This window comes from Perca fluviatilis, chromosome 18 (assembly GCF_010015445.1).
Source record: "Perca fluviatilis chromosome 18, GENO_Pfluv_1.0, whole genome shotgun sequence".
Classification (NCBI taxonomy): Eukaryota; Metazoa; Chordata; class Actinopteri; order Perciformes; family Percidae; genus Perca; species Perca fluviatilis.
The window spans coordinates 10,644,136-10,657,398 of NC_053129.1; the positions used below are offsets into that span (position 1 = coordinate 10,644,136).

Sequence of the window (13,263 nt, forward strand, 5' to 3'; positions counted from 1 at the left end):
TGATGTGGATATAATGACTAAGTGGGTAAAGGCAAATAATAAAAGAACTGGAACAGTCTGGTAAGTTCAGAAAATTACATCACTTGACTGTAATGCATCCTTTAAAAACAGGAAAAGACAACACTTGTGTAATATTAGGATATAATAATATCCTAAATCTAAGACGGTATCTAATCTTGTATCACGAATATCAATATAATATTGATATATTTCCCAGCCCTACCCTGGAGGCTTGGAAGCAGTAGCAGCTACAGCAGTGCGCTGGCTAAGTTTCTGTTGCTGCTTGGCATGTCACTGAGGTTTTATGTAAGAGCACATACAGGCTCTGTCTCTCACGCGCACACACACACACACACACACACACACACACACTGTAAATACCCCAGCCATGGATTATGCTTGTATTTTCTCTCTCTCTCTGTCCCTCTCAAGCTGTTGCGTTCTGCTCAGTGAAGTAGCATCTAAGTGATGCTTTGATGAAGCAATGTAAACAGCCATATGCAGCGACAGCCAGTGCTGTCACGCCAAGGTCCTGCTAGTGTGTACCTCCAAACAGGCTTGACTGCATGTGACAATGTTAGCAAAGAGATGCATGAAACATAAGGCATTATTTACACAGCCCTCTGGTGCCACAGTGGAAAGACGGAAAATCTTCAAGAAACAAGTCAAACAAAAGCCAAATTTTTTTTTAGTAGAGCTGTAACAATTCCAAATGTTGCTATGCAATGAATTGTCTCAAAAATAATTGTGATTAACAATATAACTGTTACCTTTCAGTCAAATTTAAATTACTTTTTTAAACAGATTAAAGTTTTGAATGAATCCCAGGATACATCTTTTGGTTATATCACTGTTATGTGACCCAGATAATGTAACATTTTGCCCAACGAGGCGACACCAGAATGTTCAATTTCTCTGGCTTAATGCTGCGTTCCAGGCAATCTGTAACACGTGTTTTCACAACCTTCTACCCGTGAAAGTGCCCTGGAACAGCAGTCACTCGTGAACTCATACCAGATCGTTGTACTACCAGTTACAGTTTTGGCGACCCCTGTTGATGCTGTACAGACGCCGGTGATTAACGGCGAGAAATAGAATAAATAGACATAAATAGGCAACGTAAAGTAATTCCGCACATTATCAAAACAATACACATACGATTGTGTACTACTACAAGTTATGTTTATTAAATGAAGCCCAAAATATGTCGGCGACTAGAAATCGCTAGGATCAGCTAGTGCTAGCTAACGTCAACGTTAGGTAGCCGCTAGCTAACGCTAGCTAGAAGGGTTTGTCGTGACTTTGCCTGGAACGCTAACAAGTTGTGAGTCGTGACTTGAAGTCGTAACTTACGGGCTAAAAATTGGGTCTGGAACGCAGCATAAGACCAGCTTGAGACGGCCACCGCCCAGGATGTTTGGAGTTGCTTTGGCAACAAGTGACAGCCGCCGCTAGCATAGCTTTAGCTCAACGGCCCGACCAATAATCACTTATATAATTACAATTTGGCACATCGAAACAGAATCAACAATGACCATCAACAGTCATACCCCTTAGGACCTTAGGACTAATGTTAGCAATCAATTGCGGTTAAACAAAGAAACTGCAAATATGTAAAGAAATTGCGATTAGACAATTATGTTATGACTGTTACAGCCCTATTTTTAAGTGTATCGCTAATGGGAAAATACAGACCTCGAGCACTTTATAGGACGAATTACAGTCCCAGGCTGACCACTAAAACCTGTGCTTGCATGCTGGGAAAATGAATAGTTAGTGGCAAACCTGCCACATACTGTTGATAACATTAGAGGCAGCGCAGAGTGTCCTGTAGGACCTGCAACGAGGAGAGGTGACCTTCTGTGCTTCATGAGTGGGAATATTAATAGGCTTTAGACCATAAATGTTTATTAGCTGTACCACTCAGATGTGTGTTATTCTATTTTATTCCATGCTATTCTTTTTTATTCCATTCTTTGATGTGCGACTTGAGTCTGTTCAGTCGTCTCTGAGCAGTTACAGTGAGGTATTCGTTTTTTTCTCTTGGCACTACTGCAGGTAATGATAACATCTATCCACGGGGAGAAGTGATACTGAGCCATCCATATTGTTTAGCGAGAGGGATCCTGAGCACAAATGAGCTCTGAGGCTCCCAAAAGTGCGTACATGAGTGTGTGTGTGTGTGTCATGTTCTAGCATGTGTTTCCTGGCTATGGCAGCAGCAGGAAGAGATAGATTTGGAATCAGACACTATCAGTGGAAAATAGAGGTACACACCACAAAGCATGGCATCACCATGGCAGCGGTCTAGGTCAGGCATTATAGGAGAGTGAGTGCATGAATGAGCCATTGGGTCATCTTTTGGGAGATAGGTGGACATTCACAGGTCTATTTTGGCACGTCTGCAGTTAGTCAGTTTTCCTGTCCATTGGCTTTGTCAGGTGTGATTAATTACAGCAGGCATAAACGGTGAAGGTTCATTATAGTATTTAATCAAGATAGAATCAGTGGATCAAAGTTATAAAACAGGACTTACAATTTAATATATCAAACCCCATTTTTATACTATTTTATACTATTTATGCATGCCATTTTTTCAGCGATAACCATTAAATGTATTTACATTTACAATTGCCTCTCTGTATAGGAGTCTGCTAATCCCGTGTGGTAACAGAACTGTGTGCCCACACACAAGGGGTTTACAGGAAATGATGTAGAAGACAGCATTCACATCAAATGTTCAGTATTACCATTCCATGTTTTTATACAATTTTCTAGCTTAAAATATAAATGTAAAGGTATAATATACGGGATGCAATGTATAGACAAAAATAATCCCTCTCAGTCATCACTTATGCACCAATGCACACGTTTAACCGACACACACACACACACATTTCATAACGTTACGTAATATTGTGATGTAGCATTTGTTGATTACAGCTTTAAAATGATGACCCCAAAACTATGATTAGCTTGTTTTTGTCTGAAAGTTTTAGTGTGAAAGTTCAAAGTTGATCTTTGACATAAAATCTTACTCAAGGTCAACTTACTAGCTTTTTCTAGAGCTTTCTACTGTATCTCGCAGTCTTTCTCACGACTTAATATATAACTTAGTCTATATCCTTGACGTTCCACTTCCACGCCGGATGCATATATTTTCGCCGATGTCCGTCTCCTTCTGCTTTCTTTGTGTTGGAATTCTAAACTCTGGTGGATTTCTGAGGACTATGGTTAACTGCTCCTCAGATCTCTGCAGGGTCAATCCAGACAGCTGGCTAGACTATCTGTCCAATCTGAGTTTTCTCTCGCACGACTATTTTGCAGCGGCTCCGTGTGGAGCTTAGCGCCGCCCGTGACTGGTTGTGATTGGTTTAAAGAAATGCCAATAAACCAGAGCACGTTTTTCTCCCATCCTGGAATGCTGTATGGATTAGCCAGACCCTCTTCCGCTCCACAGCGTGTGGATGGTCTGGCAAAGCAAGACTATATATACCTAAACAGCAAATGAATAAACTGATGAAACAGTCAACAGATGAAATGAGTGAAAGTAAATGTTAGTTAATGGTCCAGAGAGTATATAAATCAGATTCATATTGCTTTATGACAGCAGGGGAGATGCACTCAAACTCTATCAGGGTGCTCCACAGAGCCAGAAAAGATCCCAACACTGCTAACTGTAGATGGCCTCAGATCAGTTACACTTTCAACGGCTTATATTTACCATTTTCTTAACTATTTTTTAGTACATACAGTAGATACAGTAATCCAGTTACATGCAATCTGCAGCTCCCTAAACTGCAACAGAATGCGCATTTAGTAAATAAATCTTCGTCGCATTCCAATCCTGACCCTTGCGACTTCATCACTGGAAGCTTTTAAGCTACAAGATGTCTGTCCAGCTTAGCTGCTATCTGAAGAGCTGTCAGCGCCCGCGGGGCAACTTAACACAAATCTGGATCCAGCATTGCCGTTACCTAACTTGGTACTTATCTTCGCACCAAACACAAGTCATGTGTCGCTAGTTACTGATGAGCTTCTCGTTTGAGGACTGCGGTTGAATCACTGCTTGGTGCTGTTTTCGCGGCGTTTCGGAGCCTTATTATTCATCTGTTCCATGATCTTTGCAGTAAGTCACTGCTCTGTAGTGTGAAATGGCCTTCATTTAAGTGTGACTTTCTATTTCACGCTATTTCTCTCACTCTTTCCTCCCACTTCCTGTTTTTCTATCCGCTCATCTTCTTCTCCACCAAGCCCCCCTCCCCTCTTCCATCTCTCTCTTTCCCTCCTTTAGTTTTTGGATCAGCACAAGTGCCAGCTTGCAGTCTGATTATGAAGGCTTTAATGTTCCATTTAACAGCAGCATGTTTTGGGTCGTGTGTGTGTGTGTGTGTGTGTGTGTGTGTGTGTGTGTGTGTGTGTGTGTGTGTGTAGGTTGGGTGTTGGGCATCTGTTTGACAGAATAGACCTCGCCACACACACTCAGTGACACACACACACTGTGACATTAGCCTTTATTAAGCCAGCTGTCCCTGTCTGCCTTGCTCTTCCCCGAGTGGACCGAAACAGTCTGGCATTCAGCCTGTCCTTTGATGGCCGACTCCAAACAGCCATATCAAACAGCCATAACGGCAAATGGGAGCCAAATCAGGACAGAACTAAGAGTTAATGGAAATGTTTACAGCCTAATATTTGTAGCTGTTAAGGCAAGGAAACGGTCGCTTCGAGTCCAGGCCGGCTCATTTGGGTTGGGATGGTAATTGTGTGCCACCCAGTGAAGGTTTTTCTTTTTTTTCCTTCTTTTTTCGTCCTCCTATTTATCGGACGTCTGACAATGCTTTTACATGTGTCCGAGACATGTAAGATTAGGGTTGGGTATCGTTTTTTTTTTTTTCGGTTCCGGTGCTAAATCGATACTTTTAAAACGGTTCCGGTGCCTAAACGGTGCCTGAATCGGTACTTTTCAATAAAGTAAAAAAAGAAATAAGAAAAAAAATAAGGGTAGTAAACAACAGTCAGTGACTTGTTTATTGCTAAGGACATGGTCAAAATTAAAGATTTAATAATAATGTAATAACTATAACAATAACAATAAGTTATTTCACCAGTAAATTGCTGTTGAACCCCAGATGGGAAAAGGGTATTTTACAATTACTGTGAATGCACCACGAGGCCACCTGTTTTAAGTGAATGCACCGTCTGTGTTGTTTTTTAAGCCCGACGCAACGGTAGCGTGAACTCACCGTCTGTGTTGTTTAATTCCGACAACTGCAGCTGCAAGTGAACCACCGCCTCTGTGTTGTTTCATCCGACCATATAAACATACTGTATATCTATGAATTGCGACAACGGGTAGCTGCTGCTGCGCTGCAGTGCAGACTGTTACATCCCGCTGTTGAAGTCCTCCACAGTGAAATACAGTCACACTTTACACTGTTTAACGTTAGCTGTCAACATTTTACCGGTGTTTAATCCAGCTGCTAGCTAAAGGTAGGCTAACGTTACATGCTGTCAGGTGTAGTGTAAAGTCAAGCACCGAAATGAGGCACCGAAATTTTTGTTCTTATTCGGTCTCGTTACTACCGTTTACGTCGGCACCGGTTCCCTATTGGCACCGAGTTTCGGTACCCAACCCTATGTAAGATGAACCAAAGAAACTCCGATGAAGGAGTCTCACAGTGTCATCTCAGTGTCCCATTTTTGTTTTTTTCCTTCCCTCCGCTTTTACATAACAAAGTGTTTCATAACTTGCCAGATTGTCGAGGAGCCGCCGCAGTGGCTTTCTCTCCCCCTCCCTCCCGTTATCAACATCTCTCCTGCATCACTTCCCTGACACCTTTTCTCTCCCCCCTCCCCCCCTACGCCCTCAACTTTTTCTTCACCACGTCACTGCGTCCGTCTGTCCACGTGCCTCCTCCTGTTCCTCCCGGCCCTGGGTAGATGAGCTGAGGCAGGGCCATGCGGGGGGGGGGGGCAGGAGGAGAGAAAGCCACGTCGCATTTGTGCAGAAAGCGACAGGCGCCGTCCTGTTCAATCCTGGCAGCCTCACGCCATCTCCCCCCTGTCCCGAGGGGGGCTTCCTGCCTCACATTAGTCTGGCTCCTCCTGAGCAGAAGGCCAGATAGGGACCTGGATCGGGGGGGGGGGGGTTAGGCGAGCTCTATCGCTGTCACACTCCATCTAACACTTTCTCTGTCACACTCATTTTACTTTTCACTCTTCTGTCCCTCCTCATCTCTTTGCTCGTTTCCTCTCTCTCTCTCTCTCTCTCTCTCTCTCTCCCTCTTCTGTCTGTTAACTCCTCACCGCAGTCTGATCGCTTTGCTGCTGCAGCAGAATTTACATGGGTGGGACCTTATTGCAGAGTCGCCGTTTTGCAACCCGAACTGACTCCCACTGTCTAACCCTGTCTTATTTAGGCCCTCTAAGTGTATTTTTTTCAGCAGTTGTTCTGGCATTGCTTTGCAATCTTATTTTTTGATATATTTTGAATATATCATCTTGTATTTTCTCTATGTGTGTATGTCCTTGTAACTTGCTGCTTGCAACAGTCATTTCCCAATTTGGGATTAATAAAGTCCATCTATCTATCTATCCTCCTCCTCTTTCTCTTTTACTGTTATTTTCTCTACCTTCTTTCTCTTTTTTTTCTCTCCCATAAACTGCACCCTCTCCTCTCCCATTAGGATGCATGGCCTCCCCAGCCCCCCATCCGTCGTGACTTCCAGACAGTTTGTGCGTGTCGGTTACTCTCAAGCGAGGTTCAGGCAGCGTCCTCGTCTTTTTCTTTTATTTTTTTTCTTCGCCTGTATGACGAGACGAGTCTGCTGCGCACACGGACAGGGACACGGTGTAGAACAGTCTCGTAGCGCCTGAAACAAAACGGTGCGTGCCTCTGATAGCTCGCCGCGTGAAACTGCAGCAGTGGTGTTTGATGTGTTATGTGATAAGGGGCCGCTCCTCGTGATGAAACCGCAGATAGCAATCAACTGACTGCAGTTCCCCCTGAGCTTTCCAGAGGTTTTCAGCGCATTCAACCAAATGCATTTTACTCTAAAATGAATGCTAATGTTGCTTCAGAGCCGCTGGGTGTGTAAATAAGCAACTGTTTGCCGTATCAACCTAAAAGGTGATATGTCAAAGTTGTGTTCACAACTTTCTGCTGCACCGAAGTGGCAACAAAAATCACTTATTGTAGGTTTAAACCTTTTTTTTTGTCTTACTCATAAAACTTGACTTCCTCCTGAAAAACTTGTCGTTATTTAGTCCTGCATTTGTCAGTTCAAGCAGCATCTAGAAAAAAGAGATGACTGGTTGCTCTGTGTATTCAATCGTAGATCAAAAATGTGACAGCTGCTCTGGGAAACGGCGGGAAGGAAACAGGAAGGCGAAATATAAGAAAAAAATAATAACAATGAGATAGGAAATATTAAAGATGCAGTAGTTAAGTCTTATAAAACTAACTTTCTGTCATATTTGCTGAACCTGACCTTATGTTCCAGTAGAACTACATGAATTATGTAAAAAAAAAAAAGAAAAAAAAAAAGACAGCTCCTCTGGCACCTCCTACAGCCTGTAGTGCCATTGGCAAAATTCCACCGCTCCCGGTCGATTTTCTCCAATCAGGGCCACAGGGGTGGTCTATCTGCCTGTCAATCACTGCTCAGGCACACGCATATATAGCGTTCTTCCTCCCTCCCAACCGCACGAGCTGCAGAAAGGTTTTCCAAAAACTCCGTAAATAATGGAGTGTTTTTCAGAGGTGGCGTGGCTGCAGGATTTTAAAGATCTGAAGAACGATGCAGACGTAGCCACATTTCCTCTCAACAGGTAACATAATTACCATGAATGATTTATCTTTCACTTGGTTATTAGTAGTCAAAAGTCCACAAAGCTACGTTGGTGAGGATGATAGTAACGTTAGCACAGTGGTCGGTCTGATATGATGCTGAAATGGCTAACGGTAGCCTGCTAGTTAGCATCGTTTTACTGTTGGTGAGTAAAGTTAACGATGTGTTAGTGTTTAGTCATGTTGTCTGACATGCCGGCAGTTCTGTCAAACTCCGTTGTGTGGGAGGGGCTTAGGAGACGGTTTGGGCTGCAGCAGAAAGGGAGGAGGGACTGAGAAGTTGTCGATGTTCTAATTTGTTGGCAAAGTCCTGGCTCTTCACAATCTTACCTACTGCAGCTTTAAAAAGCCTTCATTGTAGTGGCTAAATTGTAATATAATACACAAGAAGGGACACTCAAAGAGTGCAGCCCTCTGTAAAGACATGCCCTGTCTCGTAATGTTAATGCAGTGTCTATTTCCCAAGTCTGGAACATGTTTCCGATTATTCCAACACCTCATGAATGCAGCGCGAACGCCCCTATCTCGCAGTGTTAACGAAAAGTGAAATATAATTGGTGTTTCGGCCCCGTGATTCGGATCCACTCCAAAATGTGATGGGTTAACCCTCGGCCCATGCTACGCCCTTCCACCAAATCTCATGGAAATGGTGCCGGTAGATTTTCCGTTATCCTGCTGACAGACAAACCAACCGGCAAACTGAACCGAAAACATCATCTCCTTGGCGGAGGTACAAAAAAGCCAACACGTCTCCACAACTGAAGGTCTTTGTCAGGGCTTTCAACAACAAAAGCAAGCAGGATCTGTTGACATTTGCTGGCAGATGAAATAATAAACTGAGCTGATTCACCTCGACGTTCTACATTCACGCTTGCAGCATTCACTGAATATGAGGTAAAATAAAGTTCAAGAGCGTCTCTCTTTCTTCAGTGACTCCTCTTGCTTCTGTTTTATGTAAAAGATGTTGAATTTATAGTTTTTATAGATGCAGTCTCGCATTGCCGGACCTTCCTCCACGGCGCTGCGGAGGAGGGTCTGGCTAGTCCACACAGCATTCCAGTGTTGCCAACTCTTTTCCAATGAAAGTCGCTAGCAGCAGCTCCGAAAGTCGCTAAAAGTCGCTAGATGACGTCATACGTTCATTTGCATATTTGTGACGTCACTACGCAATCATTTGGTTGTGTCAGCAAGGTAGATAGAAAGAAATAGAAATCTTTAGCCAAATAATCACAAATTCAATACAGAATTTATTTTACCTTATAATTATTACTTAGGTAGCCTATCTTTGAAGTACAGAAAGAAAATTCTACAAAGGGAGGGAAAAAGATCGATAAAGAATTCTCAAAGAAGGCTGGCTTGCCCAGGGCCAGGCCAGCTCAGCGGCGTCTTTCTCCCGTCGCGTCCCGCTGTCTCTCGTACCTACACCGGCCCCCGCACCCTGTCCCTTCTCCCCTTCTACCTGCCTGTGCACAGTGCTGCTGCACATGAGGAGAGAAGGGGAGGGGCTGCTCCTCTGCTTCTCAGTCACAGAACAGAAGAAAGAGGAAACTGTTTTGGCGGCCACTTTCTGTAGAAAAGTCGCCAGATTTGTCGCTAGTCGCTTTTTTGAAAAAAAGTCTCTAAGGGGGGTCTGAAAAGTCACTAAATCTAGCGACAAATTCACTAAATTGGCAACACTGCAGCATTCCGGGATGGGAGAAAAACGTGCTCTGGTTTATTGGCATTTCTTTAAACCAATCACAAGCGCCGGACGGTGCCTCTGCAAAATAGCCTCGGGAAGGAACTTGTTTTGGTGGAACATGTGTACGTTCAAAAGTTGTTTTAGTCGTGCAACAGAAAACTCAGATTGGACAGATAGTCTAGCTAGCTGTCTGGATTTACCCTGCAGAGATCTGAGGAGCAGTTAACCATAGTCCTCACAAATCCACCGGAGGTTAGAACGCCAACACAAAGAAAGCGGAAGCTGACGGACATCCGGCCGAAAAGAGGAAATGAAACGTCATTGATATAGACTAATATACATGCAACCGTGAGTTTTTGTGAGATCAGCAACAAAATTGCACACAACAAACTACAAGACATTCCCTTTAAATAATAAACCAGAACAGAATATTTCTACCAGTTTGTTCCAATTCCCTGATAAAAGCTGTTACTGCAAACCACAGGTCCTCAGAGAGCAGCCTCGCTCAGCTTAGATTACCCATCGGCTAGGGTTTTTTTACCGAAGAGGTCAAGTGGAAGGTTACATCTAATGAATCACACTGCGTTTTGCGGCCTACCCACAGGGTTCACGGTGAGCAGGAGCTGAGGAGCTAAAGCACGGGGCTCGGTGGTCATCCACATAGTTACTGCATTAGCCTTTGACCCTGTGTACATGCAGCGATGACAGGGATGGCTTGGACTGCCATAAGTTTGAGCCGCCACTGAGATCAGAGCTGATCGATAGTATTTAAATGAATGATATACAGTAGTCGTAGGGAGGTAGACTTTGATCACACAAAAACAGTTTAAGATCGAGAACAACCTATTTTTGCAACATCCTTTTACATGTGCAAAAGGGCAAAGCAATATATTGTTTTATCTATCTGCCTATCTATCTATCTACCTACGGTATTTATCTATCTACCTATCTATCTACCTATTTATCTATCTATCTATCTATCTACCTACCTACCTACCTACCTATTTATCTACCTATCTATCTATTTACCTACCTACCTATCTATTTATCTACCTATCTATCTATTTACCTACCTACCTATCTATTTATCTACCTAACTATCTATCTATCTATCTATCTATTTACCTACCTATCTATCTATCTACCTATTTACCTACCTATCTATTTACCTACCTATCTATTTATCTATCTATCTACCTATCTATATATCTACCTATCTATCCATCTATCTATCTATATATCTACCTATCTATCCATCTATCTATCTATATATCTACCTATCTATCTATCTACCTACCTACCTACCTACCTACCTACCTACCTATCTATCTATTTACCTAATTATCTATCTATCTATCTATCCATCTATCTATTGGCAATAAATACACTATGCTAGGGTGACCAAATGTCCTCTTTTGCCTGGATTCATGAAAATGTCCGGTTTTCACTGTTTTTCATGGGACCATTAAGCGTGTACTTAAATTGACTGGCGCTTTGCACACAATACTATGGTACTTTGTTGTGTGACGTAATTCCCGAGAGGCTGCCTTGTGCGCGGCTCTGCGATGCGCACATACACAGGGACCAGAGCCCAGAGCAGACAGGGCCCAGAGCAGACAGGGCCCAGAGCAGACAGGGCCCAGAGCAGACAGGGCCCAGAGCGGACAGGGCCCAGAGCAGACAGCGGAGCAGCATTGCACACAAAATGCCGAAGCGTTTCCTGCTAAAGATTTCCCACCTTGGTCAGAAAACACAGGGGAGACACTTTGTTTCTTTCACTATGACTCTAGAGTCGTACTCGCTCGCCGTCCCTCTCACTTCTCCCTCGCTCTATCACCCACTCCCCACACACACACATGCCGGCTCGACGCACACACCAGCGCACAACTATAAACTTAAGGCCACTTGCATAGGCTACGGCGAAAGCTCTGCGTGGAGCACAACCATAAAACAAGACTAGTGCAGCTAGAGCAGCTTCACAGTTGAACAGCAAAAAAAAATGTCCCACGTACCGTCCCGGTTGGGACCGGACAAGTGGGAGGCGGAGTGCACCGTGTGCAAAGCTCGCACATATGTTTCAGTGTCTTTAATATTTATCTTATTACATTGAAAAGGTATTAAGAGATATTTTGTTGAAGCTGAATTTTCTAACACAGAAGAGGTCATATTTAGAAAATTATTTCATATGATTTATTTATTTTAAAAGAGAGCTATTATTTTGTTACAAGTTGTTACAGATTTTATTTTATTTTATTACAGAAGTTATTTTTGCGCCATTGAGGCATAATAAACCATGTTCATTAACCTCTGAGAAGCCTGTCTGGATTTGTCTCGAGTGTCAAAATCACCTACACTATGCCTCATTTTTGGAGGGAATACTAAAACAAGCCAACTTTGGAACTTGACTTGAGCGTGGAAAACAACTTAACTTATGTTTATATTCTCTCCACTCCTTTCTTTTTCCCATCCCAGTTCTTCCCATACGGCGACGCGTCCAAGTTTGCCCAGCACGCCTTCAGGACCTTCGACAAGAACAGCGATGGCACCATTGACTTCAGAGAGTTCATCTGCGCGCTGTCCATCACGTCACGAGGAAGCTTCGAGCAGAAGCTCAACTGGGCCTTCAACATGTACGACCTGGACGGAGACGGCAAGATCACACGGGTGGAGATGCTGGAGATCATCGAGGTATCACAGCGGCCAAGAATGTTGGATTCTTAAAATCGCTTCTGTCGGACTCATTGCAGTCGAGCCTCACTTTAGCAGCATCAGGGCATTTACTGGCAATACTGCTTTCATTTATATGTCATTATTTTTAAAGGAGTCGTGTGAGAAATAAGCAGTTGGGCAAATGATAGATTGCCACATGGCATGTGTGCTTTTTAACCTGCTGAGTGAGTCACAAGATGATTTTTTGTATTTATCCAAAGGCAGAAGTGCATGTTTAGAGCTGACTAATCTGGAATTAAGGGCACTTTGTCTCCGTCTCGTTGATAATGTTATAGTCAGGCAGAGCATTAAACGCGTTCAATTTTAGGGTTGGGAATCACCAGAGGCCTCAAGATACGATATCATCACGGTACGATATTATTGCGATTTGAAACACATTGCAATATTCTGCGATATATTGCAATTTATTACCTTTTTTGTCAAGCAGACAAACTGACCAACACATATAATGAACGATAGATACTTGGCGTCTGTGTATCGATACAGTGTTGCCACGGAAAATACTCCACCCCCTCTATTTTTAATTGTCTATCGGCATCGGTTCTACTCACTCACACGTGGCGCTAAAATCCCTATATATTTTGCGTGAGATGTGTAAACATAGGCTACGAAGTTATACCTACAAATTATGGATTACATTTTAATCAAAACCTTGGTTCTTAATAATGACTTTACAGACAGAATAGCCCTACATGCAGATGTAAATAAACAGCAGAAATGGCTCGTGTGCATTCAACATCTGAGCAGTGAAGTCCACTAACAAACTGTGCTTCGACCGATCTGTACAAAGTATAAATATAGAAATATGTGCTTCATGCATGTGTGGATGCGTGCAGAGACTTATCTTTCACATTCTGTTCTGTCGTGTGGGAGGACACATCAATAAAAAATTTTTTTTTAAAACAGCTAATAGCCTCGGCTGTGGTGACGGTGCGTTTGTGATATTATTTGGACAGCACATCACATTATCTGTGCAAATCAGCAACGGCGACCTCTCAGGAAT

The 13,263-nt window shown here is 43.1% G+C and overlaps 1 protein-coding gene across 1 annotated transcript in view; it reads left to right on the forward strand.

Moving 5' to 3' along the window:
• The window catches only part of vsnl1a (visinin-like 1a), a 50,362-nt gene that overhangs the window by 33,256 nt on the left and 3,843 nt on the right, over nucleotides 1-13,263 (forward strand). The window contains exon 3 of the mRNA XM_039781968.1: nucleotides 12,003-12,218. Coding sequence (XP_039637902.1) covers nucleotides 12,003-12,218 — 216 coding nt within the window. The remainder of the gene's footprint in view (nucleotides 1-12,002; nucleotides 12,219-13,263) is intronic.